Genomic DNA, 21714 nt, shown 5'->3' with positions numbered 1-21714 from the left:
TTTCTGCAAATGGAATGCAAGTAAATAACTGTCATTTGACATACTAATCAAGAAATAATAATGTGCTTTACTCTTTTTTCTTTTTGTTTTTTGTAAATCAGTACATTTGAAAATTCATGGATAACAATAATAATTATATTTAAGCATTAAAAATATTAATTCGGTCAAAGAGCTTCTACATATTGGTGTATTAACCATTGCAGAAACATAAATAAAAAATGGTTTTGGTAATTACCAATGCTGTTGACTTAGGGCAGCTGTGGCATAAACCTTACTTTGGGTGGTGGTCTACTAAATCGTTAAGCACTGTGTATATAGATATATATATATACACACACACACACACAACCCACAACACGGATGATGAACCCTCCGCCAGACATATAGGTTGTTTCCACCAAGCGGTCCGGCTCAGTTTGGTGCGGAATGGTATGCAATTTTTTTGCGTTTCCATAGAGCAAACGTTAGAAAAGGGTCCCAAAAAAAACGACCTGTACCATCCCACTTTTCGGCACCCTCCTGTAGGGGTACCAATCTTACCTATCCATCCCATAAAGGTGGGGCTAAACAAAAGGGGGTTGTACTGACGTCACGTCAGTGCGTGACACAGCTGCACGGCTCCAGGCTGCAAAATACGGAAGTCTGCAGCGAAAACAGGAGGAAAACGGACTAATATCTGCTTAAATTGGGGATATTTGGATTTGAAGGCAATCCAAACTGTTTCCTAGTCGATGGATATTAAAATCTGGCCACAAATAAAGTTTTCTGACGTTTGTTTGGACCTGATTTTAAGAACACAAAGCAGAGCCTGAAGGCTCACATCAGCCTGGTCTATCCACGATGGATGTGAAGCTAAATTTATCTTGAAGTTTTGTGAATACAAAGCCTTAGAACAGTTGATTATCTACTGTAACTAATTATTAATGTACTTCTTACTTTAAGGTAACATCTGAAAACTTCTCTCTGTGGTTGTTGAATGGATTTATAAAACTTCTGGCAACTGCCTATTTTGAAATTAGACATGTATTCCATCAGCTGAGGATCTGTACTAACAGTGGTTAACATAACTAAGATGTAGTCATTTTTTTAAAAAGCACTTTCAGCTGAAATAAAGCTGTTTAATGCTTATTCCCTTCTGATTTCTGCCACTTATCCTTTTTACAACTATGCAGCTGGACCAGCAGACTTGCACTGCATGTGACGTCACATACATAGCTTTTACAGCCTGCCCACCAAGTGAGGGAACAGGTGTCTGTGGAAACTGTTTTGGGGTTTAGCGTACCAAACCATACCAAACCATACTGAATCAAACTGGACCCCCTGATGGAAACACGGCTATACACTGAGGAGAGCGCAGACAAACACTGTGCCCTGTGTTTTTGTGAGTGAGCTAAGGACACACAAACTAGAGGAGACTTTTAGCTTTAAGGATAAACACAGGGCATTATTATATCTGCATTTCTCCCTCCACCTAATGCTGTAGAATAGGCATATGAAAGCATGCATTCCCTATATATATTCACACGCTTCCACTGTTTCTTTGGCGTGTGCGGGCTGGTTAGTGTACGTATATATATCGGTAATGCCCTCTAATTTAAATGATTAAACCCCAGTGTGTCAAATAAATAGTTAATGTTTTACAATTGCTCATTAAAATGTAGTTACTATAACATGTCATCCAACTTATATTACTGCCATGGTTATTTATTAATTGTTCATCTAATATGTCATTTTGTCATTTCCAGAGCACCCTTCTTCAGCAGTTAGGTGTTGCACCTTTTTCAGAGGGTCCCTGGCCTCTGTACATTCACCCTCAATCATTATCAGTCCTCTCCAGGCTTCTCCTTATATGGCAACACAAAGCCAGTGTGCAGGGAGAACCAGATGTCCCTGAGTGTATGAAAGTCTGGGAACGGTATGAAAACTTGGCTAATTTTTATCTGGCACATGCAAAACTGGTTTTGAGTTGTTTTTTTTGTTTTTTTTGATGCAGTCATGTTTAAATCTTGTATACCTTAATATGTTATCTTTGTTATGCCCTTTTTACTTATGCAACCCTATTTTTTAGGGAATCCTACACAGCATGTTTTCTAACTTGCTTGTTCACACTCGTCTGTATCAGCAGGAAGTTTTCCTGCACTTTGCTGTCTGTCAGTGTAGGGGTGGGAGAGGGGAATATAGTAGGGCTGTAGCAGGAAAATTTCAGGGTGAAGTTGAGGTGAAATAATCTGCTAAGGGACTTCCAGTCGAGCAGCCATGAGAGCAACAGCCTAATTTTGCAGCTCCCCTCGAAATATTTTCAAAGCCCCTGCAAACTGGCCTAATACATGTTTGAAGTTGCTTGAATGATAGAGGGGCAGTTAGTATGCCTGGGAGTTGACAGAAAAGTGAGGCTTTTGCAAAGAAAACAAGGACTTTTTTGCAATTGACAGACTGGTGGTGTGAACAGTGCTAGCGCTAGCCAGCTAGCTTTAGACGAGCAACATGCAGAAGAAAACATGGCAAACTTGGAGATGATTCTCAAAGAACTGAGAGACTTTCGGCAGGAAAATGGTGTAAAGCTGAAGGAAATCGAGGAGGAAATTAACAAGATGGACCACAGGATTGACCAAACCGAAAAGAGAATAACAGAAGCTGAGGAGAGAATTCAAACTGCTGAAGACGCTGTGCTGGAGCTATTAAAAGTTCAGAGCCACCTCGAAGCTAGGCTTATGGACCGGGAAGGTCAGTCCAGGCGGGATAACATGAATACATGGCATTTGCGAGGGAGCCTAAGATAATTCCCCCTTCTTGAGGGTGATGTTTTGGAGCAGAACACAGTGCATTGAGTTAACAGTTGAGGTTCTTCAGTAACTTTGTAAAATTGTGAAAAAAACCTGAGGGTGAGTGCAGACACAGGATATTATATCCTCAAGATTACCAGACTTGTTAAGCACAAGAAGAGACTTTTTTTTCCCCTTGGAACAGTTGGACTAATCTTAGTTGGCATACTATTATTATGTTATTTCTAAACTATAATATGAGGGCCTCCAACTATGGTGCTTTGTCGCTCATGTCTTACAGAAGAGGGCCCTTTAACCCTTTTGGGGACGAAAGGTTATCCCTCAGAACTGCTTCAACATCACAGCTCTTTAAGGGTCACAAATAGGACCTCAGTTTAGGGAGTCATTCCTAAGTTACAGTTCTTTATAACTTGTTCTAAACTCATACACTTCATTTTGATGTTGGTATTGTGTGTGTGTTTCTGTGTAGCAAAAGGGTTTAATAGGCCAGAAAAAAACACTTATGAACCACAATAGCTAAAGGTTTGGTAAAAACAATATCATATAATATGAATGTATTCTCAATCCTATCAAGAAGAGTAAAATCCTAAGGAAATTAAAAAAAAAGAGAAAAACAGAAGTGGTTTATCTCCAGGAGACTCGTCTCTCAGAAATAGATTACATTAAACTATAAAGGATGGGTTTTAAGAAGTATTTTCAGCTTCCTACCATTCAGGACCCAGAAGCGGTGTTAAAACCATGATAGAGGAAAGGCTGAATTATGAGGTACAGACTAAAATTAAAAATAAGGAGGGTATTTACATTCTGGTGAGCTGCAGGCTAGAAGGGGCCGAAATTACCTTTTCAATGTGTATGCACCTCCACGTGCAAACGGGTCCTTCTTTACACAGATTTTTGAGTTAATATCAACCAAATTTCAGGGTATTGCTGTCAGTGGAGGAGATCTGAATGTTAGGTTAAACCCTAAATTTGACTCATTGCGGGGACCCAGCTCTCAAAGTAGCTCAATTTGCAGGAAAATTAATGATATATTACAAGAACTAGGTATTACTGATGTTTGGAGGTAGTTCCATCCCTTTGTAAAAGATTATACCTTTTACTAATCTCTGCACCTAGCCTACTCATGAGTTGACTACTTCTTAATATTCAGTAAGGATATACATGTCAAATCATGCAGTATGGGAGTAATGGACATCTCAGATCATTGTCCGATCCAACTGGAGATAGGACTCAATATCAAAAGGAGGTTCTCGTATTGGAGACTTAACTCTTCCATTTTAAATGGAAAGATGAAGTAAGAAATGAAGGATGAAATAAAAAAAAATACTTAAATCAGAATGACAGTGGTGGGGTTTCTCCCACCTTTCTTTGGGATGCTTGCGAAGCAGTGCTAAGAGGGGTTATTATTGCTAAAACAACAGAAATGGAAAATCAAATCCAGAAGAATTTAACTAACCTAGAAACTTAACTCAAAGTGTTACAAAGGGAGCACAAGACAACATTGAACCCAGACTTAGAAAAAAATGAAGCGTATTAAAACTTTCCTTAAATGTTTATTATGATACATTACTACATAGGATCAAAGAAGATTTAGCCAGGTGGAGTTTGTTGCCTTACCTAAGTCTGATAGAACAGGTCAAAATGATTTAAATTGAGTATTCTCCCAAGGATGTTGTCCCTATTTCAGAATGTACCAGTAGGCATTCCTGATAAAAACCTTGTAGAATGGGACAGAATCATCTCAAGATTTTTATGGCAGGGGAAAAACCTAAAGTTAGATTTAAGACAATCCAGCTTCCTAGAAACAAAGGAGGCTTAGCACTTCCCTGCTTTTAAACCTATTACCAGGCAGCCCAGATAAAACCTTTGGTGCGTATATGTAATACAGATTACTTTGCAATTTGGAAGTCTATGGAGTGTGGAGGGGGTCCCCCTACAGGGGGATATTGGAGATGATGAGCTGGTGATGCATTTAGGAGAGGTTTCCAATCCATGGTTACATTTATCACTTAAAATGTGGTTCAAAGTTGTGAAGTCTTTTAGCCCCTCAGAACCTTACTTATTGATCCAGTGGATAGCCCCTGACACCGATTTCACCCCTAGTAGGATTGATGTAAACTTCAAAAAATGGCAAGAGCAAGGTTTGAAGAACTATCTGGAATTACACTATATCGCCAAAAGTATTCACTCAGCCATCCAAATAATTGAAATCAGGTGTTCCAATCACTTCCATGGCCACAGGTGTATAAAATCGAGCACCTAGGGGTGCAGACTGTTTCTGCAAACATTTGTGCAAGAATGGGTCACTCTCAGGAGCTCAGTGAATTCCTGCGTGGTACTGTGATAGGATGCCACCTGTGCAACAAGTCCAGGCATGAAATTTCCTTGCTCCTAAATATTCCACAGTCAGCTGTCAGTGGTATTATAACAAAGTGGAAGTGATTGGGAATGACAGCAACTCAGCCATGATTTGGTAGGCCACGTAAAATGGCGGAGCAGTGTCAGTGGAGTCAGTCGCTACAGACTTCCAAACTTCATGTGGCCTTCAGATTAGCTCAAGAACAGTGTGTAAAGAGCTTCATGAAATGGGTTTCTGTGGCCGAGCAGCTGCATCCAAGCCATACATCACCAAGTGCAATGCAAAGTGTTGGATGCAGTGGTGTAAAGCACGTTGCCATTGGACTCTAGAGCAGTGGAGATGTGTTCTCTGGAGTGACGAATTGCACTTCTCCGTCTTGCAATCTAATGGATGAGTCTAGGCTTGGCAGTTGCCAGGAGAACGGTACTTGTCTGACTGCATTGTGCCAAGTGTAAAAGTTTGGTGGAGGGGGGATTATGGTGTGGGGTTGTTTTTGATGAGCTGGGCTTGGCCCCTTAGTTCCAGTGAAAGGAACTCTGAATGCCTCAGCATACCAAGAGATTTTAGACAATTCCATGCTCCCAACTTTGTGGGAACAGTTTGGGGATGACCCCACCCTGTTCCAACATGACTGTGCACCAGTGCACAAAGCAAGGTCCATAAAGACATGGATGAGAGAGTTTGGTGTGGATCAACTGACTGGCCTGACCTCAACCCAATAGAACACCTTTGTGATGAATTAGAGCGTAGACTGAGAGCCAAGCCTTCTTGTCCAACATCAGTGTGTGACCTCACAAATAGCTTCTGGAAGAATGGTCAGAATTCCCATAAAAACACTCCTAAACCTCGTGGAAAGCCTTCCCAGAAGAGTTGAAGTTGTTATAGCTGCAAAGGGTGGACCGCCGTCATATTAAACCCCTGGGGTTTAATATGATGTTGATTAAGAATGGGATGTCACTTAAGTTCATATGCGAGTCAAGGCAGGCGATCAAATACTTTTGGCAATATAGTGTATAATTTATACAAAACGTTTTCAGAACTTAAAGGAACAGTTTAAATTAACCAGAAAGGATTTATTTCGATATCTGCAGCTAAAAGATTATATTGGTTAGGAAGTACACCGCATTCCACATTATTATGCAAATGACATTTTCCTCTTATTTTCCTAAATATTAATGCAAATGACAGAATATTTTTCAAGTCATCAGCCGTTAGAGCATAATTCAGATGTTTTCGAACAAACTTCATAATGATAATTTTTTTTTTTTTTTTTTTAAATAAAAACCTCAAAATGCACTGTTCCACATTATTAAGCACAACAGAGTTTTAAAACATTTTATCGGTTGTAAAGAACTGGAAATGGTCATTTGTTGAATTTGCAGCATTAGGAGGTCATATTTACTGAAATCAAAAGCTATTTCAATCAAAAACATCTTAACAGGCCAAATTACATGTTAACGTAGGAGCCCTTCTTTGATCTCACCTTCACAATTCTTGCATCCATTGAACTTGTGAGTTTTTGGAGAGTTTCTGCTTGAATTTCTTTGCAGGATGTCAGAATAGCCTCCCAGGGCTGCTGTCTTGATATGAACTGCCTTCAATGCTCATAGATCTTCAGCGTGAGGATGCTCCAAAGGTTCTCAATAGGGTTGAGGTCAGGGGAGGATGGGGTCACACCATGAGTTTCTCTCCTTTTATGGCCATAGCAGCCAATGACACAGAGGTATTCTTTGCAGCATGAGATGGTGCATTGTCATGCATGAAGAAAATTTTGCTACAGAAGGCACTGCTCTTCCTTTTGTACCATGGAAGAAAGTCGTCAGTCGCTTTTTGTACCATGGAAGAAAGTCGTCAGTCAGAAACTCTGTATACTTTGCCGAGGTCATTTTCACACCTTCAGGGACCCTAAGGGGCCTACCAGCTCTCTCCTCATGAATCCGACCCAAAACAGGTCGGATTCACAGCCTTGTTGGGCCATGGTGGCCATGGTGGCCATCCACCAACCATCCACTACTCCTCTATCTGGACCATCCAGGGTTGCACGGCACTCATCAGTAAAACAGTTTGAAAATGAGTCTTCATGTATTTCTGGGCCCACTTCAACCATTTCTGCTTGTGAGCATTGGTTAGGGGTGGCTGAAGAGTAGGTTTATGCATGACCGCAAGCCTTTGGAGGATCCTACACCTTGAGGTTGGTGGGAATCCAGAGGCACCAGCAGCTTCAAATACCTGTTTGCTGTTTTGTAATGGCGTTTTAGCAGCTGCTTTCTTAATCCAATGATTTTGTCTGTCAGAAACCTTCCTCATTATGCCTTTATCTGCACAAACTTGTCTGTGCTTTGAATCAGCCACAAATTTCTTCACAGTACGACGATCATGCTTAATTTTTCATGAAATATCTAATGTTTTCATTCCTTGTCCAAGGCATTACATTGTATGACACTTTTTGGCAGTAGAAAGATCCTATTTCTTTTCCATATTGCTTGAAACCTGTGGCCTGCTTAATAATGTGGAACAGTGCATTTTGAGGTTTTTATTTAAAAAAAACAACAAAAAAAACAATTGTTCCACATAATAATGACGCGGTGTTAGTACAGGAAGTTTGGGAAAGTCGAGATCTGGGTTCAGTATATTAAGAGTTTTTATTTCAGTGTACAGATTAGTCAGGTCATGAAATGCTTTTTAAAATGTATAAACATCTTCAAAAAGTAGGTGGGGAGAATACATCATATACAGGCACATCTCAAAAAATTAGAATATCGTGAAAAAGTTTAATATTTTTTGTCACTCATTTCAGAAAGTGAAACCCATATATTATATAGACTCATTTCACAGAGTGAAATATTTCAAGCCTTTATTTCTTGAAATGTTGATGATTATGGCTTACAGATAATGACAACCCAAAATTCAGTGTCTCAGAAAATTAGAATATTGTGAAAAGTTCAATATTGTAAAGTCATGGTGTCACACCCTAATCAGCTAATTAACTCCAAACACCTGCAAAGGTTTCCTGAACCTTTAAATGGTCTCTCAGTCTGGGTCAGTAGGCTACACAATCATGGGGACGACTGCGGACTGGACAGATGTCCAGAAGACACTTATTGACACCCTCCACAAGGAGGGTAAGCCACAAAAGGTAATTGCTAAAGAAGCTGGTTGTTCACAGAGTGCTGTATCCAAGCATATTCATAGAAAGCTGAGTGGAAGGAAAAAGTGTGGTAGGAAAAGGTGCACCAGCATAAGGGAATTTTAGAGCACTTCATGCTTCTTTCTGCTGACAAGCTTTATGGAGATGCTGATTTCATTTTCCAGCAGGACTTGGCATGTGCCCACACTGGGTTTTTTCATTATCTGTGAGCCATAATCATCAACATTTCAAAAATAAAGGCTTGAAATATTTCACTCTATGTGTAATGAGTCTATATAATACACACATGGACAAAATTGTTGGTACTCCTCTGTTAATGAAAGAAAAACCCACAATAGTCACAGAAATTACTTGAATCTGACAAAAGTGATAATAAATAAAAATTCAATGAAAATGAACCAATGAAAATCTGACATTGCTTTTGAATTGTGGTTCACCAGAATTATTTTAAAAAACAAACTCATGAAACAGGCCTGGACAAAAATGATGGTACCCTTAACTTAATATTTTGTTGCACAACCTTTTGAGGCAATCACTGCAATCAAACAATTTCTGTAACTTTCAGTGAGACTTCTGCACCACTCAGCAGGTATTTTGGCCACTCCTCATGAGCAAACTGCTCCAGTTGTCTCAGGTTTGAAGGGTGCCTTCTCCAGACGGCATGTTTCAGCTTCTTCCACAGATGTTCAATAGGATCAGGGCTCATAGAAGGCCACTTCAGAATAGTCCAATGTTTTGCTCTTAGCCATTCTTGGGCGTTTTTAGCTGTGTGTTTTGGGTCATTATCCTGTTGCAAGACTCATGACCTGCGACTGAGACCAAGCTTTCTGACACTGGGTTGCACATTTCTCTCTAGAATACCTCGATAGTCTTGAGATTTCATTGTACCCTGCACAGATTCAAGACACCCTGTGCCAGATGCAGCAAAGCAGCCCCAGAACATAACAGAGCCTCCTCCATGTTTCACAGTAGGGACAGTGTTCTTTTCTTGGTATGCTTCATTTTTGTGTCTGTGAACATAGAGCTGATGTGCCTTGCCAAGAAGTTCCAGTTTTGTCTTGTCTGTCCATAGGACAGACTCCCAGAAGCTTTGTGGCTTGTCAACATGCAGTTTGGCAAATTCCGGTCTTGCTTTTTTATGATTTGTTTTAAACAGTGGTGTCCTCCTTGGTCATCTCCCATGAAGTCCACTTTGGCTCAAACAAGGACGGATGGTGCAATCTGACACTGATGTACCTTAACCTTGGAGTTCACCTTTAATGTCTTTGTAGGTTGTTCTGGGCTCTTTTGTTACCATTCGTATTATCCGTCTCTTTGATTTGTCATCAATTTTCCTCCTGCGGCCACATCCAGGGAGGTTGGCTACAGTCCCGTGGATCTTAAATTTTTGAATAATATGTGCAAGTGTAGTCACAGGAACATCGAGCTGCTTGGAGATGGTCTTATAGCCTTTACCTTTAACATGCTTGTCTATAATTTTCTTTCTAATCTCCTGAGACAACTCTCTCCTTCGCTTCCTCTGGTCCATGTTTACTGTGGTACACACCATATCACCAAACAGCATGGTGACTGCTTTTCACCCTTAAATAGGCCAACTGACTGATTACAAGTTTGTAGACACCTGTGATGCTAATTAGAGGACACACCTTTGTTGAACATGTCCCTATGGTCACATTATTTTCAATCTTTTCTAGGGGTACCACCATTTTTGTCCAGGCCTGTTTCATGAGTTTGTTTTTTAAAATAATTCTGTTGAACTAAAAGCAATGTCTGATTTTAATTGGTTAATTTTCATTGAATTTTTGTTTATTATCACTTTTGTTAGATTCAAGTAATTTCTGTGACCATTGTGGGTTTTTCTTTCATTAACAGAGGGGTACCAACAATTTTGTCCACGTGTGTATATGGGTTTCACTTTCTGAAATGAGTGACAAAAATTATTGAACTTTTTCATGATATAACAATTTTTTGAGATGTGCCTGTATAAAATAAAAATGGGAAATGGAAGGTAAATTTTTCATTTAAATGAAAAACAGTTTAAGTCTACCAACTCACTGTCCTGGAGCATACAGAGGGACAGACGGACTGTTGGAGAGGCTGTGAGACGTTGAGAGAAATCCTCCACCATGTCTTTGGGGATTGTCCAGAGATTAAAAATTACTGGAAGTCAATCAGAGACAGCATGGAAAAAGTCTTGAAGATTACGATAGAATTAGTTTTAGAATGATGTATTTGGGACAGATGCCACTTCAAATTCAGGGATTATTCTAAAACATACATGTATAGAGTCATGTTGGTTGCAAGTAAGAAAGCTGTAATGAAAAACTGCCTATGTCAGAGACCACCTTCATCAACAGACTGGTTTAATGTAATGCATGATATATTTGTAATGGAGAAATTGACTTTCACTGTAAGACTGAAGAGTGATGTGTTTGAAGACTGTTGGAGAGGTTGGATTGAGTTTATCAAACCAATTAGATCAGATTTTAGGTAAGCATCAAGTTTAGCTATACTGTGATTCCCCTGGCTCTCCGCTGCACATGAGTGAAACACTCTTATGTCTTTTGTATCTTTATTTTATGGTGTTTTTGTTATTTTAAATCCATTTGTTTAAATCTAAAATGATGTACATCAAAAATGATGTTTAATACTTGAAATCTAAATAAAGAGAAAATTTAAAAGATCTGTTTGTATTCACACATGTAGCCCACTGAGGTAAATCCAGGAAATTTCATGCAGAAGTGCATAGAGCCTCATCTTCTGATCTTGGCTGACGATGCTATGTAGAAAAAGTTACAGTTCTCACAGGAAGGGTCAAGGGAAAATGAATTATGTTTTATTTAGTTTATCCTGTTGTCTCATCAGTTTTCACAAATCAGCTATGACAGACTTTTTACTGTGATACTAGCATTCCTGTCATTTGTTACCTCTTATAGGTTTTTGGGAACACTGAAGCAGCACACAATCCAGGGCTCTGTTCATGGGGAAGATGATCTTAATGTTGAGCACCTCCAGCTCTTGCTGCTGCTTTTCCACAATCTATCAGAGCGTGGTCGACGGTCAGTGCTGACCCAGGTCACCCAGGCAATCACTGAGGTAGCACAGAGCAGAGACACCCAGATGAAGGCAGTGCCCCTCAACTTGGCCCGCCTGTGTCTGGTTTTTGATTACCTGCTGCGCCACTACTCCAAGGCTCCCTTATACCTTTTTGAGCAGGTCAGTTCTTTGTTTTCTAATGACGGTTGTTATATGTGCAGATTTATTTAAGTGTATATTAATTGCTTTGTTTCTTTACTTAAGTTATTTATGATTTCTGCAATGATTGTTTATAGGTGCAGTACAACCTCCTTACACCACCATCTGCAGGAACAAATTCTGTTCAGGAAGGTGGCAAACGCAGCGGTCTCCCACTTTACTTTGGATTCAAAGAGGTGGAGGAGAACTGGGCCAAACACTGTTCAGCTGGTAAGGCCTTTGACAGAACTAACTTTTAATCAACCACTTGCTGGGACTAAAGGCCGACTCAGTCTATGCGAGCAAAATCTTGTCCCGGCTTGGCCGACAGCCTGGCCACACTGCAAGAGTGATGCAGACCGTTCATCGTATGCTGACGCTACCACTGTCTCCGCGACTGAGTGCGAGTTCACGGGGTTGACGGGGGGGGGCAAAGAGTGTAAGTCATTCTGCAACAGAAGCGCTCTGTGTGATTGTAGCGGTTTTTTGCTCATAAAATAGAAAATAAGAAATAATAATGGATTGGATTATGGATAATAAGTATGGATGTATCAAGAGACGGACAATATGGACTGGCTCTCCTTCAGATAGAACTTAAGGTATGCATGTGATAACGTAGATAAAATTAAAATTTACACATTAGTTTTAGGGAATAAAATGGGATAAAAGTGGTAAATTTTGTTAATGATGATGCAAAGATAAGGAGGGTATGTTCTCCTGTTGTTAGACATCAGGATTCACATCGTTAACGTCAGGTCAGGGTGTCAAACTAGACGATGATGTACGAAAAATTCTGACATGCTAGTCTTGTTGAATCGTGGTCGTGGGGCATCTTGGGCGTGTCGTTAATTATGTCACACTACAAGACCGTTAGTCGTTCCCGACTCTCAAAATCGGGCCCAAGTTTTGTCAACGAGCTGCGAAGCAGTCGGTCTTAAATCTGGCTGAATTCATGTAGTCTGAGCCGGCCTTTAGTTTGCCCAACTCTTATTTATGTAACAACCTAAGGACACACTCACACTAGGCTCAGTTGCCTTGTACTATGCTGAAACACAATTGTCCCATCGCCCAAGTCCCTGCAGTTTGCACGCTGATCTGTGCCTGTGCTTGTGTGGGTGAATGAGCAATCATGTTGTGCATAAGCACACGTCTTTTATCTGTGCCAGGGAAAAACACATTGCTCAAGCTAGAGGTGGGTGGTAAACCGGTATTAATACCGTCACTGGAAAATTTCTGCCATGGAATGATTTTTTGCAACACTGTCATCACTGGTTTAAATGCCTACAATGTGCTCTGTGATGCATGTGCGAGGCATATTTGCTCCCACAGCTGGCGGAGTGAGTGATTTGTGACGGATGGCTCAGCCTGAGTCCAAGCACTAGCACGTTTAGCTCTAGTATTATGTGTAGCCAGGTAACTAACCAAACGTCACACACTATTGCCACTGTAACTAAGCAGGGTTAGCAGGCAAAATGCGTGTTCTTTCCTCTCAAAGTTTGATCAATGTACCGCAACAAAGTCAGTGTGCCATCTCTGTCAGCCTGCTTGGGGCTTTTACACAAGCTAAGTGCTACTTTGGGTGGTCTCTGTTTGCGTAGAGCCCAGCGCTGCAGCTATTCATCTTCCAGGTGTGTTTTAACTTATGAGTTTCTTTTCAAAGTCCACGGTGAATCAAAGATTCAGGCTGAGACATAAAATGAGGTCAGAAAAGCAGCTGTAAACTAGCTGCAAAAACTCACTGGTACAGCAGCTAAAGTTAGGCTAAATCAATGGTAAACACTACTTCGTCAAGCTCTTCACAATTGTGAATGCCTTCACCAGGAAATGTGCTCAAGTAACTGGCACGCCAGATGTGTTTCACACATCCATCTGGTAAACCACTCATGGACAGTGTTTGGGAAAGGGCAGAGTCTTTGAAATAAAGCTTGGAGGGTGATTGGATGAATGTTCTGTCACATATTTACGGGCCAGTCAAACAACAAAACATGTGACTTAGTTGCTACTGAGGTGTGCCCCTCCATGGAGGACTGCATAACGCAAACCATGGCGACTGTAGACATGCCAGTACACAACTTTTGTTGTTTTTTAAAAGAAAACAACTCAGTACTGTTATTTGTTCTTCTTTTAACAAAGAAATGTCGTCAAGTACTGATAAAACTGGTACTTTAGCAGCATCCGCGCTAATGTCTTCCACCATAACTGAACTGGCCTCTTGTTGCTACTTGCTTATGTCACGACTGCGCTGTGCCTGAAGGTACTGCCCGTTGGCGCTGATTGGCCCTGTCACGTTCTAACCAGGCCCAAATGGTTCAGACAGGAGCTTTGCCAGATGGATTCGAGAGACACAGAACGGGCATATCTATGTGCTTTACAAGGTTACACATAATTAGGATAGAGATGAAATGTGAAACTTGGAGTGCATTTAGACAGAAGTAAACCTAGAGAGAATTAAAAAATCCAAAACATTTTTTTCTGTGCTCCTATGCTTAGACATAAATTGAGTATGCCATCAAATGTTTGTTTTAAAGGGGAAGGGGGTTTAACTTGAATTTGGATTGAAAAGCATTATCTCTTTTAATTTTGTAATACTGCAAAGGTTATGAAAATACCGTGATATATTTTTAGGTCATATCACCAAGGCCTAGCTCGAGCACAGTGTATTTAAAAAAAAAATACAGTAAAGCCTCTGCCACACTGCATATTGCTTGATTGCCCACAGGCATTCTGCTTCTCTGTGGGTGGCGTGTATGTCTGTGTGCCACCTTCCATGTTTTCCTGCCGCTCTGCTGGTTGTTTTAGTAGTACTTAAGTGGAAATTGAGTAGTTTGTTCTGTTACAGAAATTAAAATACTCAAACACAAGATGTTAAAAAATTGGTCTGCTCAACCTGCGGACAAAAAAATCTACCAGCAGCAGTACGTTAAAAGTTGCCCAATTCTGAGGAAACCACAGACCTGGCAACCCTGCACACTTGTGCATTCAAAATATTAAGTATTCTGTAAAGAAGTCTGTGATTTAGAAGGCACCTTTATGCTTCTATCCATTTGTCTATTTTCTTCTGTCTCCTTACAGTCTGTCCCAGACTAATTTTTTTTAAATTAATAGCTCAATTTTTAATAAATTAATTTTTTCATCTGCTCAAATTAGGGGTTTCCAAAAGATTGTCAAGGAAATAAATTAGTAAGGGTATTTGTGCATCATACCATTTATGAGATTGTCTAAGCAGATACTGCTTTGAAATTGCAAGCTTTGAGATAGTCATACATTTTTATATTTCTAAACAACACTGAAATAGATTAAATTTAATTTTTACCTGAGCCATCAAACTGGACAAAAAAGTGCAGTAATAGTTGCTTTTTGTGTATTCCTGTTGAGCTACACAAATCTGGTAACATTCAGTGCTGACAACATCATAATATAAACTTTAGGCAGGATTTAGACATGGGAATGCATTTAACCCTCGCTCCCTTGTAATTTTTATCTACATCTGTCCTTGTTTGTCCTGAAAACGGACATTCAGAAAGGTGCTAATAGAATAATAATTTTTCAACTTTTTATTTTAATTTCACTGCTTCAAATCTCTTTAACAACTTCAGCCCTGACTAGGGGTGGGACAAAAAATCGATACACTGAAATATTGCGATACTGCCTGACGTGATACTGTATCGATATTTTAAAATGCAGTATCGATATTTAATTAGCCAATTATTCACTTAGCTGGTGTGGTAGTTTGTGGTGTAATTTCACCACCTGACCGCTAGTTGGCGGCAGGCATCGCCAGCTGGCAGTTGACTCTTGCCTCTTCTCTCTTGAGACAACGAGATCACGCGAGACTTCCGGTCTGCGTGAGCCGGTTGCTTGTACTTACCCAGCAGAGTGACTTCTGCTGCATTCATAGTGGATGTGTGGGATTATTTTGGCTTCCAAAACATTAAAGACAGCACAAACTTAGACAGGAGTTATACAGTCGTTTGCAAGATATGCCACGCCAGAGTAAAATACTCAGAAAACACAACGAATCTACGAGTTAGGCATCATCGCGTTAGCGCTACAGCTAACGGCTAATGTCAACAAACAAGCCCGTTGAAGCTACCGCTGGTCTCTACTCATGAAACCATAATCACAGTCGTATTATCTTTAAGGACCTGTCCCATGTAGTGTCGTTAAGAATGACGGCTAGGGTAACACAAGAAACACTGGCCTGTCACGTCATGCCCTCCGCAAAAAAAACGATCAGCTCGTCTCCCATAGTCTACCTCCACAAACACATTATGTGATGACATAAAAAACTGATAAAAATATGAAATATAAACGATTGGAGTACATTCACTCTAAAATAATTTATTCCCCTTTTCTTAAAAAAAAAAAAAAGAAAAAATCACGGTAGCATTTTAATTCAGTGCAACAAATGGGGAAAATCCTCATCTTCAGATTGAAGAAAGGTAAAATGCAAGATGAGCTTAATTCTACATTGTTAAATTCGATATTAACTTAAAATTACATAATAAGTTATACATATATATACTACACACGTATAGACTATGCACTTCACATTCAGTATTTAGCTCAGTCTGTGTCAAATTCTGTGAAATTGATACTAAATTGTTGTGAATGAACTGAGAAATCCTGCACTTGACCATTTTATAACTATTTTGTATTCTCTAGTTAGACATATTTTGTGATGTATCGTTATACAATTTTCTTGATTATCGCAGTATCGCTGTATCGTGATTTCGTCATTTTCCTGTCTAATATGGTCCACAGCCAAAATATAAGATTAATATATTGCGTTTTAACGTAGTCTAAGTTGCATCTTTGTGTAATAAACAAAGATAAATGCAACTGGCTATTCACATGTTCACATTTGTGCTCATGTACAGTATACATACTGTGTATATTAATGTCCTTATTTCATGTATCGGCCGATATATTGGTTATTGGCCAATATATCAGATATCGGCCGATATATTAAATATCTGATATATCAGCCAATATATCAGATATGTTTTTTTTTTAGCTCCTAATATCGGCATCGGCCCCAAAAATCTCATATTGGTCAGGCTCTACTGTAGACTGAACATTACTCATTTTTCCATGTATTTTTATCAGGTGATAGAACACAGTAAACATGAAAGCAAAATGCTTAGACCCCCTGGGTGTCTTATGCCAGCAGTTCATAACAACATATTTCTCTTCTGTTAAAGGAATCTTGCGCTGGTGGGTACTGATGAGAAAATAATACTTTGTTTTCATAAATTTTGTAGATTCAAATGTTCAGCCCAAGTTCTACTGCGTTTTGTCCCCTGAGGCTTCTGAAGATGATATCAGCAGACTGGACAGCAAAGTGAGACTTTTACCTCTAATAATACGTATATGCTATTGTTGACTTCCTCCAACTGAGAATATCCTCATCTATTTCTGCTTTTTTCTTGCCAATAGGTATTTCCTAAACTGGTCAATGGAGCAGTAAAATACGATGACCTGTATGCTTGGCTTATCTCACTCCTGGAGGCAGGCTCGGAGTTTGACACAGCAAGAAGACAGGAAAACAAGCCCATCACTCCTTTGGTAAGAGCCCACATAAGCAAACCATGTTCTGTGTAAACAGGCTGAACAAAACCCTGTTTGGATGAGTTGTTTGTACTTCATACAAATCATTAATTTTTAAAATTAAGAAAGCTTAAATGTTAACCAGGACAGGCTTATTTTAACTTACAGTGATTATGAAATAAGTGCAGACATTTAGAAGGATTAAAAATGGTGCTTGTTGGTTTATCACCCTACACAGGAGGCATGCTCCCTTCAGTACTACTTTCTGGTACTGTGGAGGATCCTGGGAGTTTTACCACCATCAAAGGCCTACATGGAGCAGCTAAAGACTGGACACAGCAATCCCAGTGAGAGCGACATACTGCACACACTACGATGGTCGTCACGTCTCCGAGTGTCAGCCTATGTGAATTGGATCAAGGTCTGTTGATTTATTGACATCTTCTACCAGATGCCAAATGGCACAAGAGATGACCAAACAAAGATGAGTTAAATAAGATTACTCCAAACCAGAGGTCAGGTTAACTGAATATTCTCCGTCATTGATGGTTTTATTTCTGAAGGATGACAGGGAATTTTGAAGGCAGTCCGTCATCTTGATGGATTGGAATGATGAGGATGACCCTGCATTTCAGCGCACACACACAGACAGATTCATAGACCTTTTCCTATTTGCACACCTGGACTATCAAGGAGGTTATTTAATCTATTAAAAACTTGTAGCCAGTGGGCTCTCTCACTGACCTCGACACGTAGATTAGGCAAAGCACGTCGGTCTCCATGCTGACAGCGCACTGAGAGGCTACTGCAGGTGTCTCAGTACAGCACAGAGGGATACAGGTCAGCATGCAGAGTGAACGGCCTTTGTACAATGAGTCAGTTCTGTGTTGTTCTAATCATGTCTGCACACTGACCCTAAAATTGTTGTTCAGATTTTTTTGAACAGTCTCGATTTTATGCAAAAATTTTTATCAGTCCAAGTCATTTAAGTGGATGATTGATGATTCAAAACAGTTCCTGCTGCTTTCACCTGGCTTGCTCACCACCTCACCTTAAACACCAAAGTTTGCCTATTTATTATGTGGATATCAACCATAGAAATATAACAGATAAAGGCATACGTTTGTAGCCTACTAACAGGTCAAAACAGAAACGAAATTAAAAAGCTGTTCTCCATCCCCCCAACTCGTCTCAGCACTGTGACACAAGCATGTGCTGTATGCAGTTCTCTGATCCAGTGGGATTTTAAAGGAGAGATAGGGACACAAGCTCACAGTACAAAACAATTTACCACATTCTTCAAATTTTGGCAGTCAGGCAAATACAAACGCACCTGACGAAGTGTGCAAGATCTGAGTGTGTGATGTTTTTTCGGATTACGACTCCTGTGGAGCAGACCAAAATGCCCATGGCTCCACAGTGCAGTCTTTAAACAACTTGTTATCAGCTATGGTCATCAAACTACAAAATCTTGACATTAAAAATATCCTTAAAACTGAACGTGATATCTTAAATGGCGCAGTCCATTGTTGCTTGCTTAAAGATAGAGGTTATTGCTCCACCGTCACTGCGTAAAAATTGACGAGGAGTAAATGCTGTGCTGCTGTGTTTATCTGTCTCTCAATGCCATTAAAATGCATAACCTCAAAGATTGATCTTTAAATATAAGTTTGGAAAGGGTGCTTTATTAATTAAACACTACTAATAAAGTCACATGGAATTATATTATGTTAAAGCTATTAAAGAGAAACTCATAATGAGGGATTGTAGAAATAGTATGATGGAATTTTCATGACCCTTTCTGTCAAAATGACAGACAACAAAAAAAGTCCAGCGCAACCTCTGCTCCAATCTCTGGTTTCAAATTTAAGATGTAATAGGCTAATTTTTCTACCTATCAATTAGTATCATAATGCTGTTGTAAATTATGTAATATAAAAAGTAATGCGTTATGCTGTGGAAATTTGTTTGTCAGAATTGCTGGATAACTTTTTTTAAAAATTTTTTTTTGTCTTTTGTCTTTTGAAATAAACTGTCAGGTCCTGAACTTTGATTCGAGAACTAGGCGCAAAGTGTTAAATTCCTGCAAGGATTTTAAAGTACCCTGGTATGTCACATAAGAAATGTTTGCCAGATAAGGAAAGGCTAATAGGTTGCAGCAGAATGAGCAACATACACTATATTGCCAAAAGTATCCACTCACCTTCCTTGACTCGCATATGAACTTAAGTGACATCCCATTCTTAATCCATGGGGTTTAATATGACGTCAGTCCACCCTTTGTAGCAATAACAGCTTCAACTCTTCTGGGAAGGCTTTCTACAAGGTTTAGGGGTGTGGTAATGGGAATTTTTGACCATTCTTCCAGAAGTGCATTTTTGAGGACTGTGTGCACTGATGTTAGACGAGAAGCCCTGGCTCTCAGTCTCCACTCTAATTTATCACAAAGGTGTTCTATCGGGTTGAGGTCAGGACTCTGTGCAGGCCAGTCAAGTTCATCTACACCAAACTCTCTCATCCATGCCTTTATGGACCTTGCTTTGTGCACTGGTGCACAGTCATGTTGGAACAGGAAGGGGCCATCCCCAAACTGTTCCCACAAAGTTGGGAGCATGGAATTGTCTAAAATCTCTTGGTATGCTGAAGCATTCAGAGTTCCTTTCACTGGAACTAAGGGGCCAAGCCCAGCTCCTGACAAACAACCCCACACCATAATCCCCCTCCACCAAACTTTACACTTGGCACAGTGCAGTCAGACAAGTACCGTTCTCCTGGCAACCGCCAAACCCAAACTCGCCCATCAGATTGCCAGATGGAGAAGTATGATTCGGCCAGAAAACGCGTCTCCACTGCTCCAGAGTCCAGTGGTAGCGTGCTTTACACCACTGCATCTGACGCTTTGCATTGCACTTGGTGATGTATGGCTTGGATGCAGCTGCTTGGCCATGGAAACCCATTCCATGAAGCTCTCTACCCACTGTTCTTGAGCTAATCTGAAGGCCACATGAAGTTTGGAGGTCTGTAGCGACTGAATCTGCAGAAAGTTGGCAACTTCTGCACACTATGTACCTCAGCATCCACTGACCCCGCTTCATCATTTTACGTGGCTGAAATCGTGGCTGAGTTGTTGTTGTTCCCAATCGCTTCCACTTTGTTATAATACCACTGACAGCTGACTGTGGAATATTTAGGAGCGAGGAAATTTCATGACTGGACTTGTTGTACAGGTGGCATCCTATCACAGTACCACACTGGAATTCACTGAGCTCCTGAGAGTGACCCATTCTTTAACAAATGTTTGTAGAAACAGTCTGCTGAACATGTTAGTATCACTCTCGCTGCAACAATAGGAGAGGCAGTTGATGCATGGCGCACCTGCCATTGATTGCTACAGTGAAAACAGCTGGGGCAGAGTATCACTGAGATCCAAGCTTAAAGAGAGTTTGAATCTAAATTTGTCAGCAGAACAAGCTCTGATCTTTGAGACAGGAAGGGAGAAGCTACTGGGTAAGTGGAACTGCTTTGGGTTGTTGATTGCTACAGGAACACCTGCTGGGCTGGTTTCAGCCGTGCGCAATCAACTTAGTTGTGAACAGCTGTGGCATTTCTGGGTATATAAGCACACAGACTGCACTGAAGCATAAGCTCTTGTGGAAGCCCAGTGGTGTGTAGACCAAAAGACCTTCGAGTCTACCTGTGCAAGTCTACCGAGCAAGGCCACTGGCTGGCAGTGTATCTTATAACAGTCTAACGCATCGTGCTATCAAAAAATCCAAGTCATATATGGGAACAGAAAAAGTGCAAAAGCTACAGAAAAACAATGTGCAAAATCTGTCCACACTTGACAAACAGAATGCCTCTTTTCTGCATCCTTTTGTCACAGTTAGCCTCTGGAACTGCCAGTCTGCAGTTAAGAATGCAGAATTCATCAATTCTCTCACTAAACTAGCCAACATTCAGGTCCTAGCCCTGACAGAAACTCGGATCCCTCCTGAAAACTCTGTAACACCAACTGCCTTATCCAGGGCTGTCCCTGGCCAAGGTGTGGCTCTAAGCAGACTCTGATATGAGGCCCCCTAACACGAGTCCTTCGCACCCTCTGTTAACAAAGCTACAGACACATTCTGCTCCTCACTGACCTCCTCTCTGGACAACATCTGCCCTCTGGTGTCTAAGCCGGCTTGAAATACTCCACCTTGTCCCTGGCTCACTGAGGTCATCAGAGAGCAAAAGGCAGGGCTCAGGATGGCAGAGAGAAAATGGCAGAAATCCAAACAATCCACTGACTTGACTGATAATCAGCAAACCCCCCCTCATTTACCTCTGCTCTAAAATCTGTGAAGAAGTTGATTTATCATGCAAAGATCTGTACTGCCACTGATGCACACAAACTCTTCTCTGCTTTTAACTCTCGCCTCTCTCCTTCAAACCCACAACACTCCAGTATGTTGACTCGAGACATATTTGCTTCATACTTAACTAACAACGTTTCTGCCATCAGTAATCAATTCTCTGAGCCTGAACAACTTGGCTTTCTGCCGATTTCAACCTAAAGTCTGGTACGTTTGGCCAGAGTGAGTGCAATCGTTCTGTGTTTCGGCGCGGCACGTTTCGCAGCCCTGGCACGGAAGGACTAGGTG

General features: G+C 40.5%; 1 protein-coding gene across 4 annotated transcripts in view; it reads left to right on the top strand.

Annotated features, from left to right (window-relative positions):
• The window catches only part of ubr4 (ubiquitin protein ligase E3 component n-recognin 4), a 224472-nt gene that overhangs the window by 46905 nt on the left and 155853 nt on the right, over positions 1-21714 (top strand). For all 4 annotated transcript variants that reach the window (XM_041798818.1, XM_041798817.1, XM_041798816.1 and 1 more), the window contains exons 18-23: positions 1746-1915; positions 11227-11506; positions 11623-11755; positions 16789-16868; positions 16964-17092; positions 17313-17495. In XM_041798818.1, coding sequence (XP_041654752.1) covers positions 1746-1915; positions 11227-11506; positions 11623-11755; positions 16789-16868; positions 16964-17092; positions 17313-17495 — 975 coding nt within the window. The remainder of the gene's footprint in view (positions 1-1745; positions 1916-11226; positions 11507-11622; positions 11756-16788; positions 16869-16963; positions 17093-17312; positions 17496-21714) is intronic.

Source organism: Cheilinus undulatus, linkage group 11, assembly GCF_018320785.1.
Source record: "Cheilinus undulatus linkage group 11, ASM1832078v1, whole genome shotgun sequence".
NCBI lineage: Eukaryota > Metazoa > Chordata > Actinopteri > Labriformes > Labridae > Cheilinus > Cheilinus undulatus.
Note: the sequence above shows the minus strand (reverse complement) of the source record. Positions and strands in the feature narration are given on the sequence as shown.